The following is a 15,046-nucleotide window of genomic DNA, read 5'->3' on the forward strand; positions in this document are numbered from 1 at the left end:
ATTTATTGTAGTATCTCTTCTCATTCTGAATAATCATTTCTGTACTTCATTTTGTATTTAATCTTTTCTTAAAGAGAGTTATATACTATTTTATATGCATCAGGTTCATGATTCACCCCTACTTCAAGGTTAGTATTATTCTCTGTATTTTTCATATAAATAATTTTATCTGCTGGGGACATTATGAAAATGTCATCTAAAAAGGTTTTCTTTCTATTGAGATTTCTTTCATCTTTTGTCCACATCAAACCAATCAAAAGGGAGAGAAGAAAATGTGATGTCATATAGAAGACCATATCTATATATAAAGAGAAAGGACATTCAGCTATCCATTCATTCTATTGAGTGCAAAATTTAATATTAATTTTTTTAAATGGACAAAACATTGCATCCCTGATGCAGGCTAATGTGCAAATTATTCTCTTATTGTTATATATTCATTAAATTGTCTGGTGTATAGAATCTCTCTATAAAATAATACAAATATTATTTTATGTATGACTTAGAGACTATATGTCAAATGAAAAGTTCTGGGTATATTTTTACTGCTGAAATTATAAACACATGTTTGAGACATTATAAAGTCTTTATAATATGTTTTTGAAATTTTAACTATGATGCATATTTATTTTGTAAATGTAGAATTACCATGTGGTGTTTACTATTTTACTTGTGTTGGGGATTTAAACAATTTATCTCTGAATGGTAATATGTTTATTCAAAAGTGTAAAACTATTCTAATCTGGATGGTCAAGAAAGAGAATCAAAAGCCTTTTCTGCAACAGTGAATAATTTGGAACCTATTTAAGAAAGAGAATGACCAATCCAGGTAGACAAGACTTGTGTTTATTTATAGGATTCATATCTCCCTTCTTAAAAGGACATTTACAAACTTGATTTCAAAAATAAAAGAAATTCTGAATGACAAATGTTCACGTTTTAATTGCAATATTACAGGTATGCTCTTTTGTGATAAATTACCAGTTGAAAATGTTCCAGTGGAATCTGGTATCAATTAATTTAACACTTTATATAAGAAATAATAAAACATTTATTTTCAAGTCTTACATATATTACTTAAAATAGATACAAAGTTCAGTTTGTAAATTTTAAGTTTTACTGCTATTTCAAACTACCTGAAAGAAAATACCTTAGTGGAAAAAAAATGTTTTGATTGCCTTGAATAAGCATGACTTTTAAAACAAGTACTGTTAGTAACAGTCCACCCATATGTTATTTAGCAATTAGGTAGGTCAAATGATTCATTAAATTATCTTGAAAGGAAAGAAATATTTGTTGGGCAGGTAAAATAATATTTGAAACTTTATAATATGCAACTTAGAATGAAATTCAAGAAGTTGATTTAAAAATTTTAACATTGCACAAATTCATAAATAATTGTTTAATTTCCATCTTTAATATTAACCTGCATTATTGAAGCACACTAAAAACAATGAGATGAAAGAAAGTAGAATAAATTGTACATATGATCATTTGCTTGATGGAAGCATTGGCTTGTTAAAGTAGTTTCTTATACATACTTCCCTGTCCAAAAATATAAACTTGCTTGTTTTCCATATATACAAGTATCCTGTGAAATCCTGGATTCTGAGAAAAATAAAAGTTTGAGGTATAGCATTGAATAAAGCATCACAATGCATGATATTTTTGGCTGAAACTCAGCAAAGTTACTGTCAGCAGAGAAGAGTTGATCGTAGTGTGCTTCCAAGTCTTCTAGGTTTTTGCCCTCTGAAAAATTTGTTGGCGACATCAAATAATTGAACTCTTCAACATCAATATATACAAAGGCATTTTATTATTAACCAAAGAAAGGGAATTAGAGTAATCAGAAATTACAACTTTATTTTTTCATAATACATATATTTATTGCCATGATAGTTCTGCAATTGTCATAAAATTAAAGTCAGATGAAATTTAGAGACACGTGCAAGTTTTGGAAATGGACACATAGATAACAGTATAGAACTGTACATAAAATAATTACAATTTATCAAACACACTGTTTTAGCACACCCTTGATGGATGGTAATGAGCACCATATTTTTTAAGAATATATATTTTTTTTCTCTTTTTGTTTTCTACAGCACCAAAGAAATCCAAATAGGAAAAGGAGTGATGAGAATTGGGAGTCAAGAAGCAACCCTGTTTCCATCTCAGCCACACTATCTTATATTTTTATAATTTTCAAAGCTTTTTTCATGTTATTCTGCCCCTACAAGGACATCAGTACTTCCTTAAATGGTACATATATATGTAGCAAGTTGTTTTCTATACCATCCTTATTCAAAACTTGCATGTGGCATAAAATGGGTTGGTGGCACCAAGGTATATTTTCTGTTGGTTTCATATGTTCTGTGTCCTAATCTTAGCCAAGAAAACAAACAGGACCAACTTCAAATCCAAATTTCTGATTCTGATCACCAAAGTCATTGATCATGACATCCACAATAGGTACTTGATCAATTTTTGGTGTGTTGATTTCAATCACGGTTTTTTCATAGCCTTTTCTGGACTGTAAAATCAAGCAGAAATAAAAAGTTACACAATCAGTTGACATTTTTAAGTGTGATTTTTTTCTTAAACTTATGAATAGACGTAAGAAGGTAAAAGACAAGAAAGAAAACACATTTGCCATTATCTGTGTAATCACCCTTCTTGTTATCACTGATACAGTTTTAAATTTTGAATGTTGACAATTGCATTTAATATTTAGCTATAATTACTCAACTATGACACTCCAATATATTTCAGAGCTAAAAAGAATCTTATTGAGTTGATAAATAAATTTAATATGAAAATTGATGTTGGTATTGGATCCTCCTATATAAATATAACATCTTTACCATTATAGCTATAATTTATATATTTATGTATTGTTAAATTCTTATGAAAATTTGAGTATACTGTCAGAATTATAATACAGAATGTCAAAAGTCAAAAGCTATCTATAAATTTTATCAGTATTAAACAATATACTAGTATTGGGAATGCTTTCCACAACTCTTGTTCCATCATTAATTTGCTTTGTTTTCTTTTCTTTGTTCTTATACTCTGTTCATTTTGTTGAAAACATGGACCCATTTATTTGTAATTGTGACCTCTCTTCAGTTATCAATACTCAGATAAAGCAATGAGCTTTTTAGGGTGGTCTATGAAACATTTTCTTATATGGAATTCCTATGTGTTTGAAAAAGATAGTGCTAGAATAGAAACATAACAAAAATGATAGTAGATCCCAAACTGGTGTATACAGTACAAATTAACAAACTCCTCATAAAAAAAATACAGGGGTAAAAATTATTTATGGTATATATGGTATAATGGTGATTCCTTTATCTGTAATTTCAGAATCACTAATTAAGGAGGCAAATGACATAAGGTTTTTTATTTTCTTTTTCATTTCAAGAATAACTAGCTGTTAGGCCAGGCATGGTGGCTCATGCTTGTAATACTAGCTCTCTGGGAGGCTGACGCAGGTGGATTGTTTGAACTCAGGAGTTCAAAACCAACCTAAGCAAGAGTGAGACCCTGTCTCTACTATAAATAGAAAGAAATTAATTGGCCAACTAATATATATAGAAAAAATTAGCCGGGCATGGTGGCACATGCTTGTAGTCCCAGCTACTCAGGAGGCTGAGGCAGCAGGATTGCTTGAACCCAGGAGTTGGAGGTTGCTGTGAGCTAGGCTGACGCCATGGCACTCACTCTAGCCTGGGCAACAAAGAGAGACTCTGTCTCAAAAAAAAAAGAAAAGAAAAAAAGAATAACTAGCTGTTATACAATTCAAATGTCAGGAATAGTAACATATGATATAACAGTATCTTCTGCTATGGTTTTAAAAAATGTGTCTATGTGTATGTTTCAGAGTTTCTGTGTGTGTGTGTGTAAATATTATTAGTAGTTTCTCATATACCACAGTTTAACATGTCAGTGTCAAGCATCAAATCTATCTTTCTTCCTTCCTTCCTTCCTTCCTTCCTTCCTTCCTTCCTTCCTTCCTTCCTTCCTTCCTTCCTTCCTTCCTTCCTTCCTTCCTTTCTTTCTTTCCTTCCTTCCTTTCTTATTTTTTATTTTATTTTTTTATTTTAGTGTATTATGGAGGTACAAGTACTAAGGTTATATATATTGCCCATGCCTCTCCCTCCCCACCTAGAGTCAGAGCCTCAAGCGTGACCATCCCCCAAACGTTGCACATCTCACTCATTGTGTATAACAACTGACATGCATTCATGAGAGAAATCTGGCTTTGGACAAAACTCGGATGGTTACATGCTGCCTCTCATCTCTGTGAAGGAAGGCAAGCAGAGGTCATACTCACCGCGCAGCCATCATACAGTGCTTTGATGTAGGGGTTATTGTCATAGGACATCTCCTCATCGTTTGACCCCAAGAACCGAAGTGCTTTGTCGTAGCTTCCTGATGATACATCATACCAGGCTGCTGACTGATGGCAGTTGTAGGTGAAATTCTGCCGAGCAGAGGCAGTCAGAAGTTTCAGGAATGTCATTTGCACCATATTAATGGAATTTCCTTCAACATCTAAATACGAAAGCTGGGAATAAAAGAATAAAAAGACACATAAGAACTCTTTTCCACCTTTATGAGGTAAAGAATAAAATCACTGTCAACAGTGAACTGTGATGCCAGAATCACATAGATGAATCAACAGATCCATTTAACCTAAATAAAAAAGTGAATATTGAAGTCAGAAGACCCAGAGACAGAATTTTATGAAATCAGGATTATATCCCTACCTGAGTAACTAACCACTGCTTATCTTTGAAAAAAATCACTTTATCTCTATTCTTTCCTAAACAGTAAACATTGCAAAAAAAATACCAAGATGTTTCATTATATTTGTGTATCTTTTTAAAAAGCAAGATGGTAAAGTAGCAAGACAATGAAACCTGAGGAAACTCAGAAAAATGTAAATGTTAATTGGTTTTATGTTGTAGTTTGATTTTACCTATTTCTTTCAAATATTTCATAATGTATCGACTTTATCCGGATTTTTAAATATGTTCCTGTACTTTTGATTTGGGGCTATAAGACCTCTAAGGTGTTTTTGGCCTTCTAATTTTCAGTACAAACATACCTGTTTGTCCATTCTTAGATGATATGTGTATTTATTATTGTATTTCCAGCACCAAGCATAATGCCCAAGACAACACAAGTCAATATTTGTTAAGTCAACACTTATTCTGTATATGAAGCAGGAAAACAGTCCTAGTTGTAAATTATTAAAAAATGTCTCATATTATCTTCATAAATTGTTTTATTTTATATAATTGAAATATCTGGCTTCAGCTGAGACACATAAACTTAAGAAAAAAAGGTAAGAAATTCAACCAGATTATAGATTAAATCAATGTAAAGGCAGTTAGTTATCTGTGACTTTCTTTCTTATAATTGATTTTATGTAGTCATACTGAATAGCAGGTCGGATAATGAGAATTCTCGTAAGGTTGAAGAAAAAAAAATCTATAGGGGAAATTCAATCTAAGGTAAGCAGAACAGAACAACAAAAACCTCCCAAACCATACACATAAACAGTTGTATCTGTGTATGTTTTTTAAAATTCATATACAAATAAGAATGTAACATGAATATTTAATATGTAACTTGAGGACTATACTAGAGAATTAGAAGTGAAGAACTTCACTATGTCATTAATTAATGTGTGTAAGTGTACATAGAAATAACAATATAAATAATCATTAGTCTAAAATAATGGCTTTTAAAAAACATTAAACAACTGAATAATTATCTGAATAAATGGGAAACACTCTAATTTGAATAAATCCTAATTAAAATACTTTAAACACATGTATATTTTAAACAGCTTTTAAATAAGAATTTAGTTTTGTCAGGTAATCTTAAAATACCTTTGGAAAACTAATAAATGAACTGGCAATTGTATAAAAATTTTTAAGTAAATTTATGCTATAATATAAATTAAGGGTCAGTAAGTTCACTATATTTCCAAATGTAAAAATCAGCAAAAAAAATTGCACTTTCCAAAAGTTCTTACTGAAATGGAGAACAAAGAACAAATTATATTTAAAGTAGACAGAAAATGAGATAGGAGCACAGATACAAACTGGATATTATATTCTTTATATCTTATATTTTTAGCATAATCCATTTTTAGGATATCTATGTCAGGTACTTAATGAACTGTATATGTTATTTGATCATGCTTTTTCAGTAAATTTAGTATATTTTCATTTACTTAAAAAAAAATTTTAGACTACTTTAAGATACCACAGTGGTCTAAGAGATATCAGGTGGTACAAATTAGAGACCACATAAAATCCTACTTAGTATAATTTAGACTTTCACTGTCAAGAGTACAGAGATACATAATTTGAGCTTTATTTAGGGAGTCTGGGATAAACCATTTCATGCTGAGGTAATAACATACCAGTTTTCCTCTCTTAAATTCACTATACCAACTTCCTGGTCTCTCCTTTGGCCATGATGAAATTCTTACCTGTTTTTAAAGGAGCAGAAAAATTAGAATGTAGGTGAACATTATGAACAGTATTGTTTATGTACATATCTGTCATTTTCAGTATGACTAAGAAGCTGAAGAACTTTTAAATTAGTTTTAAATCTATATAAAATGAAATTATATAAAACAATTACACAAGATTATGCAAAATAAGGTTATACAAAATGGATTACACAAAATTTTGAGATAGATCCTTTGAATTCCATGTAGTGAAGTCTAGTGATTTCTTTCTTGTCCTCTATATTGGCTCAAAAAGGGAGAAAACAACCTGAAAAAGACATACTAAGGGCTAGAGAGGATATGGTAGAACTGAGGGAGTGTAGAGAATTTCACCCCAAAATATGGCCCCTTGATATAATTGGGTATTTTGAATTACAGGTTTGTAAAAATGAACATATGCTGGAAGAGACTTTTCTTCTGTCTACATAAAGACCCAAGGGACCCACAGAGGAGAACCATTGTTTTCCTCCTTCTCTTGTTTCTGAATCTTCTCTGTCTCCCAAAGAACAGGACTAAGTTCTCTGAAGTTCCTTTATCTGCCTAAAGTCCGGACTCATCAAAGAAGAAAGCAATTACCTCTGGTCTCTTCCCTGAGTTTTCATTAACTGAACTTACATGACAGGAAGAAACACTGAAGTCTGTCAACACACCTGGACAGATTTTTGTCACGAACCATTGTCTACTGTGCAGGTCCAACAGACTGTCTCAGGCCACTGTATGTTCTTCAAGCACACTGAATTCCTCTAAAAATCAGTTTTACTATACCCCCCCCTCCAAATCATTCACATTTCCCCATCTCCTTTTCCCTTGAGAAGTAAGGTATATAAGCCTCTATACCCCATTGGGATATTGGGCAATCACTCTGTGATTCTCTCTCGAGGATGCTAATAAATTTTAATGCCATTTCTCCTATTAATCTGTCTTTTGTCAGTTGATTTTTCAGTGAACTTTCCGACAGTAAAGGGGAAGTTTTCCCTTCACCCCTAGAGATCACCTAGTAATCCCTTGCAAAGAAAACCCTCAAAACACCAGTCAGCATTAGCCAGCAAGGCAGGTGTCATCTGCATTCCACATCCAAAGGAGATATTTGAAAGTATTTAGCCAGTGACTAAGGAGGGGAGGATACTATCGAAGAGTCACTGGCAGGAAGCAAGCCTAATCATTCCCTTTGGGGAAGAATATTTAGAATCTTTTATAGACTTGCAATTATTGTTTTGCTATGTAAAGATCAGCAAAATATAAGAGTATATAAATCCTCACCATAAGGAATTTGAGTAATCACCGTTAAGGGAGGCATTTTCCATTTTCCCACATTTCTCTGGGGGCTAGAGGAGCTTTATTATGCTTTGGCGCATGCCAAGTGGGGTTGGGAAATGGAAGTTGCTTTTTCTCCTGCCCCTACTACCCACTCTTTACTCACAAACTTAACTTTTGCCCTAAAAACATTAACCACACATAAACCTTTGCCCTAAGGAGCTCCTGTGCCTCAGTATGCCCACACCACTTACTGAGAAGAATGGGATTTATTACATGAATACAAATAAAGAAAAAATGCCTCACATAAAATGTTTGAAGAATATAATTATACTAGTGAAAATATTTTTTCTTATATTAATGATTTGCATTTAGCTTTAAAGACAGAATTCAATTATTAATATTGATACTGTTAGGTGAAAATCAAGGAATCTGTTTAAAGAGACTAAATATTAAAAAATATGTAAGTACACGGAATACTCATATAAAAGATTGATTCTTTAGAAAATTGGATATTTTGGCATAATATGCAGCTGTGAGTTCTACCATGTGGCAATTGAACAGAAGAATACTATATACATGCACTAAAATTTGAGATTCAGCTGTGCTGTGTCATGGAAAGCCATAGATTTTAGAGAGCAAGCAGGTGCACAAAGAATACATCTGGGTAAAAAATAAAGGAGAGAAGTATTTTTTAACTCTGTGCATCTCTTTGGCACTTTATTCATGTTTATGCAAATGAAATGCTCTAATTACCCTGTAAGAAAAGCAGATAAATGAAAATATGACAGTATAATTTTCCTGTTTAGTTCAATATTGCAAAAACATGGCAGAAACTGTCAAGATTCACCACCAAAACAGATTGGTACTTACTCCCTCAGATTTCTTCTCTGGATAAATACAAGTCTCACCACCAGATGTGAAATTACAGTAAACTTTGAAGGAATCTCCCGAACATCCTTGGTTGGGATCAATCCAATATTCACCTAGAAGGCAGCAAAAAACATATCATATACAAATTCATTGATATCAAAAGTGAATGCATTAGATATTAAGTTATATTAGAAACTGAAATAAGGAAAAAATGTATATTCAGAGATCATTTCCCTTTTATGCTTTTGGTCATATCAGTTAAAGAACAGTTAAAGAATGAGCCTCTGTCTTGTCTGCCTCAAAGCTTTGCAAATGCCCCATATACCCTATCTGGAATGCCCTTTATTTGTTTTTATCTTGCCTAGCACTTTTAGGTTTCAGCTTAAATGTCATCTCCTAAAATATTAACATTCTATTTATCTATATATGATAAACTATTCACATTGGAATCAGATATACCTGATTCCAAATCTCATAAGTATTAGTTACTACTTAAGTAATTTGATTATAATAATCAATATACTTTCTCCCAGTTTAGCCTCAGGGATCATACTTTGCCTTACTTTATGGCAAAAACATCTTGTAGTAAATGTAGTAAATGTATTTTCTTTTTGAATGAGGTCCTAAGAAGGACTACTTTATATCCTTAAATATAGTCTGCTATAAATGCCATTATTGAAATGTTACAGAACAAATTTTATGTGAATGACCATAACCATTAATTTGGTGTTATGTGAGTAAAGATGGTAAATAGTGGGAGTAACATTGAACAAAATTATTCTTTAAATAATTGATGATGTGGTTTGTGTTAACAGAAGTTATTGGGAGCCAAAATTGATATATATGTGACCATTATTTTGCTTCATTCTGTTGGAACTCATTAAAAAATCCCCAAAAATGAAGGCCTCAGAAGAAATGTTTCTCTTGGATCTTCTGCCCTCCTGTCTTGCACCCCTCATTCTCTATTGAGGCAAGTCAGAGAAACTAGAATCCCTCTTCCCTAAGGTGGATCATAGAATTTAGAACCCCTTCCCCCCAAAGACAACCATAAAACCTAAGAATATTATTCTAACCTTCCCCCACCTTTCTATGTAACTGCTGGCCATAAAGAAATTAGGACCTACCCCATACCTGGGAGAAAAAAAAAATGCTACAACAGAGAGGCCAAGAAGAATCTGATCAGAAGACCTTGCCAGGTTTCTCCACTCAAACTATTATCACTAGCTCATACCCTTTTCTTGTCCAATAACATTTCTATGTAGCTGCCCTGCTTCATTAAGCCTAAGCTTAAAATCAGATAACGACTCCTGTCTCCTTGGGTCCTCATTCTGAAGGCTTCCGTATCATGTAGAACTATGATCAAATACATGTGCTATGCTTTTCTCTTGTTAACTGATCTTTTGTTATGGGATTGTCAGCTGTGACCCCTACAATGAAGAGGAAAGGAATCACACTTTTCCTCCCGTATACTTCCTACTATTTTTCATGCTGCCACTTCATTTCAATATTAATTTGAATTATATTAATTTTCTAGTTGTGAAATTTAAAAGCTCAAATTACTTAGTATTGAAACTCTTAAAAACCCAAGGTCAATTTGCTTTCTTTTCTTTATTTTTTCTGAGACAGAGTCTCACTCTGTTGCCCAGGCTAGAGTGCCGTGGTGTCAGCCTAGCTCACAGCAACCTCAAACTCCTGGGCTCAAGCAATCCTCCTACCTCAGCCTCCCAAGTAGCTGGGACTACAGACACGCACCACCATGCCCGGCTAATTTTTTCTATATAGTTTTAGTTGGCCAATTAATTTCTTTCTATTTACAGTAGAGAAGACAGAGGTCTCGCTCTTGCTCAGGCTGATTTTGAACTCCTGACCATTCGCCTCGGCCTCCCAGAGTGCTGGGATTACAGGCATGAGCCACGGCGTCCGACTATCTTGCTTTATTTTCTACTACCACTTGTATATAAACCGGAAAAATACTAATCAACAAGCTTCTATTTGTCAGGTAACTTGAATATAATATTTAACACAAACATTTACTTTTTCTGATTACACCATCAATACATTCATTTCTGAAACAAAGTAGAATTCTCAAAAAAAAAATACAAGAAAATAAAAATCATCTATGATTTTACCAACCATACATAACCACTATTAATCTTTGATATTTCTTATATGGTTCTTAGGAATATATTATTTTGTATTATATGGAAATGAGAAGCATCATTTTTATCTTGCTTTACTGAGTTAATATTATCATTGAATAGTCTTTCAAATAATTTATTAATTGCTTAATTATTAGGATACCGTCATTCAGTAAAATGGTTCAGTATCCTATGGATACAATGTTCAATTTATCTCAAATTTATTCATCTCCCATTTCTCCTGCCACATTCCTAAATTGGCCACCATCATCTCTTGTCTAAATTAGTCCAAGAGCTTCTTAGCCAGCTTCCTTTCATTCCATTTTGCTTCCTTCCAAATTGCTTCCAGTAATTTCCCAGTGTGCTTACTATTGTTCAGCCATAGCAACCTTCTTCTGGTTCCTTGAAAATCCTAAGACCCTGTTTTCTTCAAATCTTTGCAAATGTCCTATGCCCTCTGCCTGGAATATCCTTTCGATTCTTAGCATGGCTATCTCTTTAAGATTTCAATTTAAAGACCAACCCCTCACACATTAACATTCTATTTATTTAAAATAATATCGTATCTTAATTATCTAAATACCTAGCTTTTTTCATACTATCTGTAATGATATGCTATTATTAATTTGGGGGGGTTGCCTGCTCCACCATTAGATAATAAGTAGCCCAAGGATATTATTCTTTCTCTTCATTTATGAATCTCTGAACAATGCCTGGCACTGCTCAGCAATCAATCAATATTTAATCTCAATTAATTAATTAGTACATTAAAGAATTAACAAGGCTGGTTACATAGGAACAACAGGGAACTATAATGCGCGGTTAACTTACCATTCCCCAAATTTACAACATTTTTTTTGACTGCTTAGCTTCTAATTAATCATATGTTGCTTTATAACTCAATACATGCTGTCATCTCTTACATTTGATTTTCAATTATGCATGATTGATTACCTTATTCATTTGAATCAGAAGTATAAGAATCATATCATATTGTCATATATTTCCTATATTCTAGTCTAAATGTCATATAAATGCACTAGAAATTTTCTGATAGGCCAAGTATATTTAAATTCAGGAGAAGAAGAAATTTTCTGGAACAAGCTCAAACTAAATCATCTAAATTCCCTCCTTAAATAATGCCAGTTGAAAGTAAATCTCCCTATAAATCACTGAACTAAACATATCTTTTTGAAATAAACACATTACTTGTATACCAGTTTGTGCAGGAACTCGAATAATTACCTGTGTTTTAGTTTTAACAGGCTGTGCTTAAGATAAGATTTTAAGACATTCTTTCTTTATGGTGACTGTTTCTGAATTACATTTAATTTAATTACTCACACTAATTTATTTAGATCTGCGTTCTCCAATCCCAAGGCTGCAGACTGGTATAGGTCTATGGCCTGTTATGAACTGGGCCGCACAGCAGAAGGTGAGCAGCAGAAGGTGGGAGAGAAGCAAAGCTTCCTCTGTATTTATGACCACTCCCCATCACTCGCATCTCTGCATAAGCTCCGCCTCCTGTCAGATCAGCTGCCTCATTAGAATTCTCATTCGAGCAAGAACCCTACTGTAAACTGCTTATTTGAGCGATCTAGGTTGCGCGCTCCTTATGAGAATCTAATGCCTGATGATTTGAGTTGGAGCTGAGACAGTGATGCTACCATTGGGGAGTGGCTACAAATACAGATTATTATTAACAGAGAAGCGTGACTGCACAATGCACAATAAATGTAATGTGCTTGAATCATCCTGAAACCCTCTCCCCACCAACACCCCAATAGGCCATGGAAAAATTGTCTTTCATGAAACCGGTCCCTGGTACCAAAAAGGTGGGAGACTACTGATTTAGATCACAGTTGTATCATTCATGATGTGACTGATAGTGCCAAACAATATTTTCTTAGGAGTAAAAGAGGAGGCAAAGTATTTCAATATAAAATGGGAGATTAAAAAGCAGATAAAGATCCACCCCTTGCTAGTTTAGTAATTGTACAAATTTGATCAACTAACTTAGCATACTTGAAACTCTCACTTTCTCACAAGGTTTTGTCAAAGAATAGGTATAATAAATTATCCTGATTATTATTAATAAGTAATTCATAGTTGCTGTGATCATATGTGGATCAATGAAAGATACATTTTGTCCCAAGCTATTCCAATTCTTAAATATTCTGTTTGTCAAAGCATTGCTAAACTGATAGATCAAATATTCATTAGTTATATTATTAATCATAACCATATTATTCATACTAATGTAAAGTACTGATTATAATATATTAATATTAATCACAGTGCATTCATCATATTAATGTGAATTAAGTTAATTATAATATAGCAATAGGCTCATATGTATTAACACATAATACCAATTCTATGATAGTTACTATAGGCAAAATACATTTGTATTAGATATAATCATGCAAAAATGAGCTTGTCATAAATTAATGAAACCTTATTTAACAGACCAGGATTTTCCAAGGCAAATCTTGAATTGCACAGTGTAAATGACTTTTTCTGTCTACAAGACTAAAATTAAAAATTGTTTAGTTTTATTTAGAGACTGTATTAAACATTTAACTAGAATGAATGAGGTAATAATGCCCCTCAGTAACTCAGAGGCTTCATACATTTGTCTTGTCATGTATTATCAACCTACCATCTGGGAAGTCTGGATGGCTGAGTTGCAGGTCTTTGCAAGTTCGGGCTGGATTAGTTTGAGTACCCATTGGAAACTTCATATGTTCGATGTCTTGTTTCAGGGAATTGAGGGAACCAAATATTTCCTCCATTCCATCCCAGTAATCAAGTACATTATCATCTGCATCTGCTTGCATGCCTTCAGTATGCCTTCTTGTTTTTTTGGGTGACAAGATTGGTAAAGGCTGAATGACTTCACCAGGAGGACCCTGCAAAGAAGATTGTAAGTATGATTGTTTCATAAAGTAAAATATTCTGTAGATCTTAGTTATTATCAGTTAGGTTTTTGTTATAAGAAATTATAGCTGGTTTAGTTTTTCAGTATCTACAAAATCTATGATATATAATGTTTATGTATAAATATATATAAACTTTATAAGTTCTTTTACAAAAAACTTAATGGAGATATTGAGGTAGGTGCACAAATCAGATGATTTCTGGCCCTTTATTTATATATTAATGTAGCAAATATTTGTGTAGATATATGTTATGTATGTTAATTTGTTATTTACTAATTAGTCTTCATTTATATGGCCCATCTCCACACTCAGATTTTAAAGTCTCTAAGTATTAGAACAGCATTTTAATGTTTCTGTACTATCTAATAAACTATTATACTCAATAATTTATATTATGAAACATTAAACTTTAAAAGATATGCACATATTAGTTTGCTTCAAATATGTTTAACTTAATGAATAGCAAACTTAAAATAAATGCAACCAGACTTGAATTAACATTAAGAGTAGAACAACATCAAATAGTTAATCCATGTTGTTATGGGTTGAATTGTATTTCCCCAAACTTCATATGTGGAAGTCCTAACTCCCAGTAGCTCAGAATGTGATCTTATATGGAAATAGGGTCACTGAAGATAAAATTAGTTAAGATGAAGTCGTTAGGATGGGCCCTAATCCAATATGATTGATCCTCTTATAAAAATGGGAAATTTGAATACAGAGATATACACAGAGGGAAGATGATGTGAAGAGATACAGGGAGGAAACAGCTATCTACAAGCCCAGGAGAGAGGTGTGAGGAAGAAGAATCCACAGGCCTCAGAAGAAACCAACACTGCTGATACCTTGATCTAGGACTTCTAGCCTACGGAATTGTGAGACAATACAATTAAACGTGTTGTTTAAGCCACACATTTCCTGGTACTTTGTTACTGTAGCTCCAGCAAACTAAAACACACAACTGTTTCAAGGAAGAAAACTAAAATTTTTATCACATGGATCTATATTTTAATTCTACACCTTAATAATTATGTGAAGCCTGGAAAATGTCACTATTAATAAATGTTAGCTATTATTATTGCCTTTATTGTTATTATTATATATGCACTATGAAATAAAAATGCCAAACACCTAAAGAAGCTCTGTCTTCATTTGTACAGTCAGGTATAAATTTATGTTTGTGGCATACAATCAGTTAGCTTCATTAAAACGTGGCATAAAATGTATATGATTCTCTTCAAAAACTAGTAAAAACCAAGGTTATTATAATACGTAAGGTATTTCTATATTTAAAGAGTGAAATC

At 32.8% G+C, this 15,046-nt stretch overlaps 1 protein-coding gene across 2 annotated transcripts in view; it reads right to left on the reverse strand.

The window, feature by feature from the left end:
- Nucleotides 1-270: 270 nt before the first annotated feature.
- Nucleotides 271-15,046, reverse strand: part of COL11A1 (collagen type XI alpha 1 chain) — a 204,631-nt gene continuing 189,855 nt past the window's right edge. The window contains exons 63-67 of one of the 2 annotated variants that reach the window (XM_075999901.1): nucleotides 13,463-13,712; nucleotides 8,663-8,775; nucleotides 6,446-6,514; nucleotides 4,340-4,573; nucleotides 271-2,533 (exon numbers count right to left, since the gene is read on the reverse strand). In XM_075999901.1, the coding sequence (XP_075856016.1) occupies nucleotides 2,387-2,533; nucleotides 4,340-4,573; nucleotides 6,446-6,514; nucleotides 8,663-8,775; nucleotides 13,463-13,712 (813 nt within the window). In that variant the 3' untranslated portion in view covers nucleotides 271-2,386. The remainder of the gene's footprint in view (nucleotides 2,534-4,339; nucleotides 4,574-6,445; nucleotides 6,515-8,662; nucleotides 8,776-13,462; nucleotides 13,713-15,046) is intronic. The other variant, XM_075999900.1, reaches the window with a different exon arrangement.

This window comes from Microcebus murinus, chromosome 2 (assembly GCF_040939455.1).
Source record: "Microcebus murinus isolate Inina chromosome 2, M.murinus_Inina_mat1.0, whole genome shotgun sequence".
Lineage (NCBI taxonomy): Eukaryota > Metazoa > Chordata > Mammalia > Primates > Cheirogaleidae > Microcebus > Microcebus murinus.